Below are 13,516 nucleotides of genomic sequence, written 5' to 3' on the forward strand. Positions count from 1 at the left end.
CAGCTCAAAGGGCAAAGACACCTGGGAAGTGTTTAAAAACGCCATTGCCTGGGCCTTATCCCAGAAACTCTGATTCCATTGCTTTGGGGTGGGGTCCGGGGGTTGGTATACTTTTATTTAACTGCAAACCTGACTCTCCGGTGCAACCAGGGATGAGTATTTCCGCTCTCACACTGTACATCGGGGGGCGGTGAGGGGCTGTGTACTGAAATCACCTGGGGAACTTACAGCTTATATAACTGCTCAACTTGGTGGGGGGTTAGCAATAAGAAGGGGATCTAGGGAGAAACTAAAGTGCACGCCGCACTCAGTTTGTCCCCTGGCTCTGACACCCTGGGCCGCTGAGGGTGAGTGGCTCCCCAAAGCTCCCAACCACCTGCTCCCAAGACAGGAGGTCAGGCAAAGGTCTTGGGGGGCTGAGGCCGCACATGTGGTGGTGCAGGAGGCTCGTGGCCCAGAGCACTTGCTGAAGGGGTAAAAGGGGACTGAATTGGAAGGTGCACTGTGGTGTAGGGCTGTCTACCTGGAGGAGGAAAGGCTACAAATTCTAATTCCCACCTGGCGCCAGTTCTTTCCAAGCCGTGCGTCCAAAGGGCCACATTTGCCTGAGAAATCACCTTTTTCCCAGTGTGCACAAAGGCTGAGCTTGCGGCCAGCCTGTGCAGCTAACACTGATGGCCACTTCCACCGCATGGGGGAGCTCTTCCACAATAAGCAATTCTTGCACATGAGCCGGGGTCCTACAACTGAACTCAATTCTATCTACCGAGAGATGACGTCAGATTTTACAAATTTAGGGTCCAGTTCTCCAAGATGTCCCCGCCCCCCAACTTCAGACACCAATCACAAGTCCAGGTTGTCACCAGGCTTCTGACAGACCAGCTACAGACTGGAGTTTGCAATGGCCCCTCCTTGGGTTCAAATAATTTGCGAGAGCAGCTCACAGAACTCAGAGAAACATTTTACTTACTGGATGACCAGTTTATTACAAAAGGCCAGAACTCAGGAACAGCCCAATGGAAGAGAGGTGTAGGGTGAGGCCTGGGGACAGGGTGCGGAGTTTCCACACCCTGCTGAGCTCGCTACTCCCGCAACCTCCAGGCGTTACCAACCCAGCAGCTCTCAGAACCCCGCAATGGAGGCTTTATCACTTAGGTGTTGATCCATCAAATCACTGGCCATTGGCTACTGATTCAGCCTCCAGTCTCTCTCCCCTCTCCAGAGGTGGGGGGCAGGGGTATGTTGAGGGGGGACTGAATTCCCAACCCTCTAATCACAGGGTTGGTTCTCCTGACAACCAGCTGCCATCCTTAGGCAGGTCCAAAAGTCACTCATTAACATGACAAAAGACACCTTTGTGGCTCTCCTCACTTAAGAAATTCCAAGGGTTTCAGAAGCCCTGTGCCAGACATCGGGCTGAAGACCAGATATATATTTATTATAAATCACAGTATCACAGCAGCACCAAAAAAAAGCACAGAAGCCTAGTCAAACTGGTTGAGTTTCAACACTTTAAAAAATAGAAATGGGTAAATCGCCTGCTATCCAAATCTCCTCACTTGTCCAGGACCCGGCAACAAACAGTGGTTAAGGGGCTGACAAAGCCGTATCAGGCCCAAGTAGTGGAAGTGGGGGCACAGAGGGACAGTCATCCCTCTGAAGCCCATGCTTTGTGTCTGGGGGAGGGAGCAGCCATGGGACAGTGACTTGGTGGTGGAGAAGCCAAGACAACGTCCCCCATCATCTGGTCCTCAGTTCTCACCAACTGTACCTCCTCCCACTCTCCTGACTCTCCAAGCCGCCTTCGTCCCTGATTACATCAAGCTCCTCCCACTGGGCCATCACCCCTGCTCTGCCCTTGGGTGGCTCCCATTCTCACTTCATTCAGGTCCCTGCACAGATGTCACCTCCCCTTTCATGTGAAATTAAATTCCCTAGCTTCTTCGTCTACTTTCCTTTTCCATTGTACCATCACCACAAGACACCATAGCAGATGTGCTTGTCTGGCTCCCCAAAGAGAATGTGAGCTCTCCAAGGGCAGAGATTTTGTGGGCCATTTACTGTTGTACCCCAATACCCAGAACAGTGCCTGCGTATAATAGATATTCCACAAATATTTGTGAAATGAATGAATATTGACTGGCCAACTCAAACCACCAGCCATGTGCTACTATTCAGTGTATATTCATCAGAAGATTCTCATGGAAGAGCAGATACTTTAAAGCTTTCCCTTGTGGAAGAGTAACTCTGTCTCTCTGAGGAAGCCATGTTCCTACACGAAAGAAGCACCACCATTTCTAGAGTTCAGAAGTGCATGGAAGGGCCCAGAAGACCTAAGACCTCTCTAGACTGGGGTCATCAGATACATCAACCCTGGGCCATATGGAGCGCCTGGAGAATGTGGAAGAGAAACTCCGGACGTCTGCTGGGTACATCGACTCTGTAACGTGAAGCGTGCTTCCAGGAACACTTCCCCACATACCATCAGTGTAACTCATGTCCGTGATCAAATCGTCGGTCTCTGGACCCATACCCTACAGGCAGGCACCACTGCCTCCTAATCCTTCACAAGGAGGAATCCAGTTTTGTCCACTTGGCTCACTGAGGGATCGAGAAGCAATCACATGATTCCAACGGGAAGTAACTCGGTGGTGCTGTTGCTCACAGCTCTCATGTCTTGTCAAGCTTTGTTCCATCAAAGTGAAGCCCTTCAATTATCAGTATCAGCATCGCTAGGAGCAGGACCTGCAGCTCTGAGAAAGGAACCTGTCTTTCGACCAGCACTCGGGAAGTGGGACGCACAGTAAAGTCCGAGAATAGCCGTAAGAGAGTTAAGAATATCATACACAGAATACAAGTCCTGTAAGCAGTGTGTGGGGTCTCAGAACCAATGAAAACAGGTGGGGGATTTCACGCTTCCTCTTACATGAGGTGTCAAAACAGATTATGGAAGCGAAATATGGAGGTTGCCAAGCTGGGGGAGGGGCAAACGGGGAATTGCTAACTAACAGGTATAAAGTTCCAGTTCCGCAAGATGGTGTTCTAGAGACCTGCTGCACAACATTGTCTCTACAGATAACAATACTGTATTGTCAATCTGTTAAGAGAGTAGATCTCATGTGAAGTGTACTTATCACAATAAAATTCAAAACCAAGACAAAGCAAAACAAAACAGGTGGGGGCTGCTGATTAGCCCTTCTAGTCCCTGAAAACCAAGGCCAAGCTGCCTCTGGGGCCAGACATAGACTTCAACTGGGATGAGGAGACAAAAGAATTAAAACATCCTACTCCCATATACCCCTTACCATTGGGGAAAAGCAGAGTGGTACCCAACTGGTTAACTTTTGCTAAGTGGCCAAGTGAGGTGTGAGGAGGGGAAGGGCTGGTGGGGACTGGCAGGCTGCCAGGGGCTCTGGCTCCCCAAACTGGCTCATCTTCAGCATTGAGGGTGTTAGTCACCGGTCCTGGAGGGTTAGCAGAAGTGAAATCTGGAGTGTCCAGGACCCTGGGCAGTATTCCGGAACACACTGAAATCCTAAATTAATCCTACCCAGGTAATAACATGTACTTGCGAGCCTTCTTCTGATGCTTTAAAAAAAAAGATGTTGAAGGTAAACCGTTCTCATAAAGTTGGAAGAATATTAGTGAAGGTTAGGCAAACGAAAGAGAGTAGAATTTGCATTAGTAGAGCAAAATAAAGAGCCATTGTTGGTGTCCATGGGCTCCAGATACATTGGCTAAGATTCTGAACAGAATCGATCAGGATTCACCTGCTCAGTGTCTCAGATTGACTTTCTTTCCCTTGGATAGGTCGCGAGAGCTATCCCTGCAACACACACACACACACACACACACACCCTGAGATGCATCTCAGAACGATTGCATGATTATGCTATCATTGGAGAAACAAAGAATTTGTTTTGTGGTCATTTTGTTTGTTCCAAACACTACTGATGCCTCCCCATTTGTTCTCAGTTTGACTCTGTGGCCGATATATCTGATGTGTCGAGCAATGTTACCCTAAAAAGTTACACCATGCACTTTGAGGTACCTCGGTGTGCTGCATGAATGCATGATCTTTTGCATGATGTGTTGACTGTACGATGAAAAGCAGGAACATTCCATTGATTAGACCAGTTAAATCAAACCTCAGATGTTTAGAGCAGCTAGAGCCCCCTTACGGCACATTCTAGGTTCTCATTGTATAGTGCCTTTGTCTTTCTGATGTTAATACCAGACCTGCTTTATTTTGAAGGCTAAATCTTATAATGAATAGAACAAGATGAATGAGAAGAGAGGGTGGGAAGACTCAGTTGCCCTACACAAATCCAGGAATTTTAAAATATACAACTGTGCTCACCTGGCAACCATGAGAGACCATTGACTTTGCTCTGGGAAAGCCGTGATCTCAAGACAGAGGCTTTGTGGTGACACTCGAAGGGTTACTTCGTTAACCCAACCTCTGTCTCCTTCACCCCAGCACTTTGCAATGCAGCAAGCTCTTGTCTACAGGGAAAGCCCTCGTGTGAGAACTCTCTAGGCGCTAAGACCACTGGGTCTAATATGACTATTACTGTATCATCTCACCCTTACCAAGAAACCAGAGGCCACGATATTTCAGATAAGCTGAGTTCCGTAGGAGGATACGGTGTGTCCCTTCATTAACAATGTGTGACACCCAATTTTCTGTCCTATTTCAAACCCATTTTCTTTAGACACTAATCACCAACAGCAACTTTCTTTTCAGGGATTAGCTGATACCAAAATTCCCCGGTCTGGAACACCCATCAGTATTAGGAGTAACCGGAGCATATCCGTACTTCGGATCCCAAGTCAGAGCCAAATAAGCCAAACCTATTCCCGAGGCTCTCTCCACCGCAGTGTCAGCCAACTCATGGACATTCAAGACAAGAAAGTCTTGATTGATGACTCACTGTGGGAAACCATCATGGGCCACGATAGTGGATTGGTGAGTTGATTTCCTTATCCAGAGACTTTTTTTTTTTTAAAGAGAGAGCGTGCACACTTGTGAGTGCTGGCAGTGGGGGGAGGGGCATGGGGATGGGAAGAGGAAGAGAGAGAATCTCTAGCAGACTCCCCACTGAGCACAGAGCCCAATGTGGGGCTCAATTTCACAACCCTGAGGCCAGGACCTGCGCCTAAATCAAGAGTCTGATGCTTAATTGACCAAGCCACCCAGGGGACTCTCCTTACCCAGGGCCTTTGATCAACCTCCCAGGAGAATACTGGTAAAGAGAGAGCGTGGAGCTTTTTGTACCTCATTGAATGTTGCCTCACAGCTGCAAGTGAAGAGACAGGCAGGCAGAAGGTGACGGGGAGCACTGGGATTGGTCGAAAAGAAAAAACAAACAACTAAAAAAACAAAAGTGCATCACCTTTTTCTGTCTGGTTTGTGGTTAGAGGAGAAAGAGTAGTTCTTTTAATAGGTTCAATGGCTCTTTTCCAAGAAACTCAGAAAATCATGATAAATACATTACTGTTTATGAACTCCATCTTTTGTAATTTCAGCCCAGCTCTTCCAGCTCTTTGAAAGTTAACCCTATTATTATCTAATATTTGTTTAAGTCCCTAGTGGCTGTAATGGATAAAATCCTAGAGTTTTTACCAACCATCGAACTTCTGTGTGGTGCCAACCACCCAGACGTCTGTCGGAGAACCCGTTCCTCTGGGGTAGTGAGCTAAGAAAAATAGCCAGCTAAGAGCTTAGCTCCTTCACTTAGTCCTCTGAGGCAGAATTATTCAGCTCCATGTGTTTCAAGCATCTGCTTCTGCTTTTGGACTCTTGTACTCTTCTCAGTTCTCACTTTGCCTTCACTGAAAGGTCGAGGACTTCCATGAAGACTTTCTTAATGAACGGCAAGTAACACAGCAAGTTTCCTGGCCCTAGGTTCCAACCACAGTGCAAAATAAACTAGATTGCACAGTCCTTCTTGGCTTGTTCAGGACAATGATCTACAACATGCATTTTGAAATTATGGGCCTGCTTGATACTGTTGTGGCTATTGAATTCTGTGATTCCATTCCAGATCAGATGTTTCTAAATGGAGGAATAATTATATTAGTTGAAACATAAGGAATTGTTAATTGATCACATTTAACATGCAAAATCTCAAGTTTATAGGGGACAACATGACAACATGATGGAGGGCTTAGATGCCTGTGTGTCCCTACCCAAGAATACACAGTAATTTTTCAATGGAATTGAGATCTTAAAACCATCATTTGACTACAGAGCCCCCAATCTTCACTGTGATACTCTATTGTCAATTTTGCTTGCTTTTGACAGTACTAGCAACAGGCAAGGTGCAAGGCAAGTTAACGAAAGCTTTTGAAGTTGCCAATACTTCAAAAATCATCTGTTCATTATAACGTAACAAACAATCTTACTAGCCCTGTTCAGTAAATACAGAATACAGTGCCAGTGGGAAGCAATGGAGCACAATAGCATGCGTTCTGTCTCCTCTGCTTGCATTTTGAACGAAATCTTGTGTGTGTGTATGTGTGTGTGTGTGTGTGTATAACACACATGAATATAAAATATAAAAAAAATATAATCTCCCTACTTTACAGGTGAGAAAACTGAAGTTTAGAAAGGTTAAGGTAAGGGACACCATAACACTCAAATGACATTTTGGATTAGTCCATGGTTCATGTGTGCATGTGATGTAATCCTTCCCATAAGGTAAACTCAAGGCAAGGGCAGTCTCAAACCACGCTGGCGTTTTGAGCATGGGATGTTAGCCTCTAACAAAATACTTTTTTATATTAAATTGATAGAACTATCAATTGATGGCAAACACTATTGACAGTGAATGTCCTAATCAATGACAATTGGCTCTTTCTTCAGTATGTGGACGAAGAGGACCTGATGAATGCCATCAAGGGCTTCAGCTCCGTGACTAAGGAGCACACCACATTCACCGACACCCACCTGTGAAGGACGGAAACGTGCAAGACGGAAAGCTGCAATGCCTGCTCCAGACCCCGTCCCCACAGGGCTGTCACAGACCGACACACCATATATGCTCAAAAGCCATTGCCTCTTATTCCGTAATCCTTTTTTAAAAAGGCAAGGATTGTTTTTGAAATTGTTCCTTCTTAACAGAGGTCTATGTTTCTGGTGGTCTGAAATAAGAGGTACTATCAGTATGAAAATATTTATTTTGGTCTTATTTTGTGGAAGCTGAATAAGGATGTAATTTTCACTTGGCTCAAAAGTGACTCCATTGGTTAAATGAATAATTAGTGACAATTTCAAATCGGTCCACGGTTGTTAGAAGTAAGTGAAGTTACCAGTTTAAACACAAAGCGGTTTTTCTGAGAGGATATCACGACTGCTCCTTTCAATCCCTTATGCCCACGCAATCCTGTAAGAACACAATCCTTAAGAATAATTCTAATAATCATAGCTAAAAAATAAAATCCCAGTTTCAGGCCAAGCTGAATCAGAGAAAAACAAACTGCACGCAGGGATACACACGGGGCTGAAAGTTCAATTTAATGGCAATGTTTAGGGATAAGTATTTACCAGCCTTAATTGGGGGGGAAAAAAGTTTTCACCAACCTTTTGACAGAGCACCACATAAACTTGTAAACCTCTGTTCTTCCATTTATGAATCTTCTGAAAAGGACTAAAGAGCTATTTCACCACATATTTTACATGGTTTTGAAACTACAGTACTTTCCATAAAATCCTGTCAATTTACTGAATACCCAGGAATACCAACATCTTCGATTTAGCACCTTTCACTTAGTTAAATATGTGCGTTATTTAATTGGCCTATGTGGAATTTAAAAAGGAAACATTTTGTGCTCCTTCCAGCTTTGAAATCGTTTAAATTAACATTTATACGTAAACACAAGATGATACATAAGCATATATATCCTATGGACAGCCTGTGTGTCTGTTCCCCTGTACTATATCCCTTCCTTTCAGAGAACTCAGTTTCAGCCCTAGAGTCACTGAGAGCAGATGATATCCCACAGTACCAGTTCCCATGGGTCAAAAGTTTCTGTCATCTGCTCTATTTGGATTAGTCATTGGTGGAAGTCCTACAGCAAGAGACACTTTTTTCCCAAGTCATCAACGTAAAATTATTTAGGTTTGTTCTTCATGGAAAACAATGTAAAAACAAAACAAAAAGTCTTCCTTATTCTTAAGTTCTACTTAATGATTCCAAGAAGCTATTTTGAATCTGTAGGTCTCATACACGATAGTCTGACGGTATTTTGTGAGTTAATCCAGGGCTAGGTGGCAAAAATGTGTAAAATAAGGATAACCTTATTCTGCCTCAAAACAAGTCAGATTGTGGACTTTGGGGGTACTGCCGCTTGAACCAAATCTGCGGGAGAACAGCTCCTCGGATTGATCAACTCCCGACAAAGCTTGCCAGCTCTAAGTGTCAAAAGCACAGACGAGGATTAAACAGGAGTTCGGCCCCTTGTTAGAACCACTATAAGCAAGCAAATCTGAAATAACTGCACCCTTGGCCGTGGACGTACAAATTAGAAGATTTTTTTTTTCTCACCACAAGTTTTATACTTTCTAAAATGGAAACACAGGATTGGCTGATTTAGTTCACTGGTTTTAAGTCCATTTATTGATTCTGGGTCAAGTAGTTGTTGAAAGCCGACACACGTGAGCCTTAATCAAGGCTGAGTTTCTGAGTCACACCAGCTACTTTAGGTATATAGGGAAAAAGTGCTTTTTTTCCAGTCATAAACTAGCATCTTTATCCTTGGTCTACTCTTCTGCAAATACGATTTGCTGGTCATACGTGGCTTTAGGAGAAGGTGGTTTTCCTCATTTCTGAAAAATTAACTAGATACCTTTTCACAATTTAAAACTTATTTAAAATAATGGTTTCCTCACATTGCTACTTTTTTTTTTTTTAAGACTTTTTAAATTTATTCATGAAAACCAGAGAGAAGAAGACTCCCCCCAGAGCAGGGAGCCCGATGCGAGTACTCGATCCCAGGACCCCGGGATCACGACCTGAGCTGAAGGCGGATGCTTAACCAACTGAGCCACCCAGGCGCCCCCCCATCACAGCTTAAAACCTAAGGAACACAAACAGAGGCCTGCAGGGGATTTTATATTAAATCATTCTCCATTTAACCTAGTTAGACAGTTAGTACACGAATTCATTTAGCTGCGTCATTTACACTTTGATCCCATAGCTGGACAGAAGCCTGCATGGCTCCCACCGAGAACACTGCCCCCACAACACTCTTAACCTTACTTTCAGCTATTTAGAGCAGCCCAAGATTTTGTTTCAAGTGGTATTGTGTGCCAAGCCTCTCTGAAGTGTAGACTCGTCCCTAGAGATTGATTCAATTGTCTGCCACGGGGCTGAGGCATCAGAGCTGTCAAAGCTCTCAGGGGTGCCACAGTGCCCAGAGCCGGTGACGGCACGTGACCGGGAGGCGCTCATGGACCGAGCGATCAGCTGTGTGCGGGGCCTGTGCTCCGGGCACCCCACTCCTCCTGCACCGAGCACACGTGAGCAGGTCTCCACGAGTCCCTTGAAGTTGGTTCTAAATCTCCTGAAGAGCTCTGACCACTTGCAGAGGCCACATTCCCGGCTTCGGAACCACTGTTATTCCTACTACCAGCTGTTTGATAAGAGTGTGTAGCCATGTTTTTGAAAGCTCTATTAAAAACTGTATTTATAGATGATCTGTTGTCATTTCCACTGAATGGAAAACCTAAATATGAGTCTGTCCGAGTACCTCATGCTGATCTAAAAATCATGCCGGCATCAATGTTAATTCAGCTTGAACAACCTGTAAATAAAACATAGGCCAGATGGAATAATTCAGTGATAAGGAACTTAATTATGTCACATGAGTAGTTTATTACATGCACAAGTATCATGTAAATTCAGCTCAAGATGGTTTGCTTAATTTTTCAATGCAAACCAAGTTTGATTTATGAAAACACACGAACAGCTCTGAGCTATATTTATAATTTACACATGATGATAAAGGTGAGCCCTTTTAAGAAAATAGGTTCTGGATAATCTCTCAACCATCGATGTCCATTGGAATCAACGGTGGGCCCCCCCACCAGATTCGAACTTGGCAGGTCTGGAGGGAGGCCCCAGCAAGTGTCTGTGCGCAACCTGAGGGGACTGTCGTGTATCAGCCCAGATGAGAGAGCCAGGAACAAGACCACAGGCTCCCGAAACAGGCAGACACGGGTTCAGAAGTTGGCTCAGTAGCTGACAAGCCTTATGGCTACGTTATTTCTCCTCGGTGATCTCATCTAGGAGACAAGGGTAGCAATACCTATGCAACAGGTGTGACGGTACTTCTGAGAACACTCTCTTCGTGAGAATTCTAATTCTGTGCTTGTTTTCCATCAAACACGAAGTATACAGATTCAGCTCAAGTTTGTTTTTTCTTTCGGTCACAAAAACCCTACTGAGGTGGGTAGAAGGAAGATGCTTAGGCCTGGCAGGGATCACCTGCTCGAGGTGACAAAGCACCAGCGTAGGCTCAGACCCGTCATGGCTTCAAGGTTCAAACCCTTGTGAGAGAAATAAAAAGATGTGACTCGCAGTTTACTGCAACCTGTGGTTTGTGAGTTGTCTTTTTAGGGGATTTTACTCTATGACAGTCCCCCCCCCCCCCACGGCCTTATACTCTTGGAAAAGCCTGGGTAAATACAACTTTGTTCATTTTCTTTTTTTTTTTTTTAAAGATTTTATTTATTTATTTGACAGAGATAGAGACAGCCAGCGAGAGAGGGAACACAAGCAGGGGGAATGGGAGAGGAAGAAGCAGGCTCATAGCGGAGGAGCCTGATGTGGGGCTCGATCCCATAACGCCGGGATCACGCCCTGAGCCGAAGGCAGACACTTAACCGCTGTGCCACCCAGGCGCCCCAACTCTGTTCATTTTCTTACATGCCCACCCACCTTTTACATGACTGTGGTAAGGAGAAAGAAGGCTACAGGGATAATGACAAATCCTCAGCGATACGGCAATCATGTTTTGCCTGACTCTTCCTTCAATGAGAATATGTCAGCCCTCATGTGCGCTCCAGTCTCCCTCTGCCCTCCCCACGCCCCTTATTGCGGGAAGGAGACCCAAACCAATGCCAACAGGTGTACTTCAAACAGCATAACTACTCCTTAAATAACCAAGAACACATCGTCTTAATCATTTTTATTAGACTTCATTGATAAATAAATACAAGAGAAGTGTTGTGAAACCACTAGCAATATAGTAAACTTTAAAGAATTTATTTCAATTTCACTCACTTATATTTCTTGGAAGGGGAATATATACATTATTCACCAATACATGCTTAATGCTTTAAATTTACAATTGCCCTATGTGCAGAAACTTGAAAATTATTCCAATTGGGAAAAAAGGTACAAAAAATTTTTGTTCTCATAATTCAAAATATATTTTAAAATAACATCTGTATAATAGCAGCCAAAACCTTTAACCAAAAGTTGAGAACTGCAGTCTCAGAAGCTTAACAAAACGGCCACATTCTGACTTAGTTATTTTCATTATTAACGGGGGGTGGGGGGGTGGGCACACGTGGCTCCTAAATCAAACAAGGCAGACTGACAACTAGTACGGTTTCCTTTCTGGGCACTCAAAGCTCTAGCCTTATTAGTTTTATTTCATCTGTTCAAACACAGACAACTGCTCCAACTTTAAAGAAAGTTTAAATGGACTTTGGGTATTTAATATTGGTGATGCTTGCTAAGATTTAAGAACTCCAAAAATGAGAATCAGAAAATGACCCACGATTTAAAAAAAACATCCGAAGGGACTGCCTACTACACAGGGCACGTGTTCAACATCAATAGTGTTTTGAATCGGATGATATTTTTTCACAAACATAGCACCTCATTAAGTATCTGGTAAACACGTGGCAATCACGGTAAGTGTTGGGAGACTATCCAAAGAGACTGAGTGTGATTCACTTCACATACAATGCACGACAAATCTCAAGCATCATCAAGATCAGGAACGCAATCTGCTGGTCCCCGTGCCCTCAGGGGTGCTCATCTATACTGGGCACCATCTTATTAAGACTCGGTACTTTGCTTCCAAAATCCAGAGAGTAGCTAAACATTGAAATGGACTCTTGCTTTACAAATGATCTGTTAAATGTACTTGTAAAACTAAAAAAACTTGCCAAAAGGTCCAAAGAGATAGAATTATTTTATCTCCTTACTCCATGTGATTCTGTTAAAAAGATACTGAATGAACTCGTTTTAATTTGTAAAGTTTTGGTGTAAAAGCTAATGTATCGAAATCCAGTAAAGTTTTGAACTTTCATCTAAATTAACAAAACAACGATTTATTTGGTGAGTTTTCACAAGCTGTATTCTTGACCTGAAGAATCGCTTTTTTTATGCCGAGGAGATGGAGTGGTCTTCGTAGGAGACGGGGATGCGGTACCGGGTGAGTCCGTTCCTCCGTCAGAAGTACTCGGGGATGACGCCAGATAGGGAACTTTCTTTCTTCCAAGGAATCCTCCTCCCTCAAATCCCCCTTTCTTCCGTAACTCCACTTTATTTTCATTTTCTTCTTCTGAGGACCTTTTCTTGGATTCTAGACCTTCAGCTATTTTCTGAACTTCCAATCCACTATCTGATTCTCTCAAACTTTTTATTTCTGTTCCAGGAGACTTTCTCTCCGATACATTACATTCCCCTGTTGCCCGCTTTACTTCGGCTTGTATTGGACCCAAGTTACCATTTTCAGGGGCAGCTCTTTCTACATTCCTGTTCAGATTAACAGTCTGGAAGTCCCTATAACTGTGAAAGCTCTCAGTCCTCCTTGCTCTTGCTAACAAGGGACTCTCTCTGTAAGGCCTCATGGAACCGTAGGTAGCTGCTTCGTGGATGGTTTCATGGTGCTGGAGCTGAAGGCTGAAAGAGCGTTTTTAAAATAATAGTTCAGATCACTTTCTGAGATTTTTCAGGGGCACATCTCATTAACTAAACTACCAATGAAAAGACATTATTTAAATATATAAAAATTTGCTTATCAAGTACTCTATATATTATAGGTTAGTGTGTACACAGGTGTGTGTACGTGTACCAAATTACCAATGCAAATAATCCCATACATATATTCAGTCCAGCTGGATTTCTGAATAGTTGAAAAAAGCAAGGGGGAAAAAAACCCTTTAAAACCAATGCAGAACTAATACAATCTAGTATCTGGTCCTCAGTTCAAATTTTGGAATTTTTAAAAATGTGGTAACTAGAAGATAAACTGTGCCACTGTATTAAAAGTGTAAGATAAGACAATGATGTAGTCGTTTTGATTAATGTGTCCCTAAGGCAACAGGAACAAAAGTTCCATATACTGCCCAAGGTAACATGTGGCTTTTCTAATTTCCTTCGAATGAACCCTTGATCACATAATAGGCACCCAGATTGGCAGCGATTCACAAAAAAAGTTAAAGGGAAAAAATGTTTTTCTATGAAAAGAATCAGATATGCTTGAGAATGAGAAA

The 13,516-nt window shown here is 43.7% G+C and overlaps 2 protein-coding genes across 4 annotated transcripts in view; one reads left to right on the forward strand and one right to left on the reverse strand.

The window, feature by feature from the left end:
* USH2A (usherin) overlaps positions 1-7,075 on the forward strand; it is a 676,006-nt gene extending 668,931 nt beyond the window's left edge. The window contains exons 70-71 of the mRNA XM_045809720.2: positions 4,748-4,969; positions 6,869-7,075. Coding sequence (XP_045665676.2) covers positions 4,748-4,969; positions 6,869-6,958 — 312 coding nt within the window. The 3' untranslated portion in view covers positions 6,959-7,075. The remainder of the gene's footprint in view (positions 1-4,747; positions 4,970-6,868) is intronic.
* A 4,103-nt stretch (positions 7,076-11,178) lies between these two features.
* KCTD3 (potassium channel tetramerization domain containing 3) overlaps positions 11,179-13,516 on the reverse strand; it is a 51,708-nt gene continuing 49,370 nt past the window's right edge. For all 3 annotated transcript variants that reach the window (XM_045809588.2, XM_045809586.2, XM_045809585.2), the window contains one exon: positions 11,179-12,923. In XM_045809588.2, the coding sequence (XP_045665544.1) occupies positions 12,365-12,923 (559 nt within the window). In that variant the 3' untranslated portion in view covers positions 11,179-12,364. The remainder of the gene's footprint in view (positions 12,924-13,516) is intronic.

Source organism: Ursus americanus, chromosome 2 (assembly GCF_024610735.1).
Source record: "Ursus americanus isolate L20-20 chromosome 2, mUrsAme1.1.p, whole genome shotgun sequence".
Lineage (NCBI taxonomy): Eukaryota > Metazoa > Chordata > Mammalia > Carnivora > Ursidae > Ursus > Ursus americanus.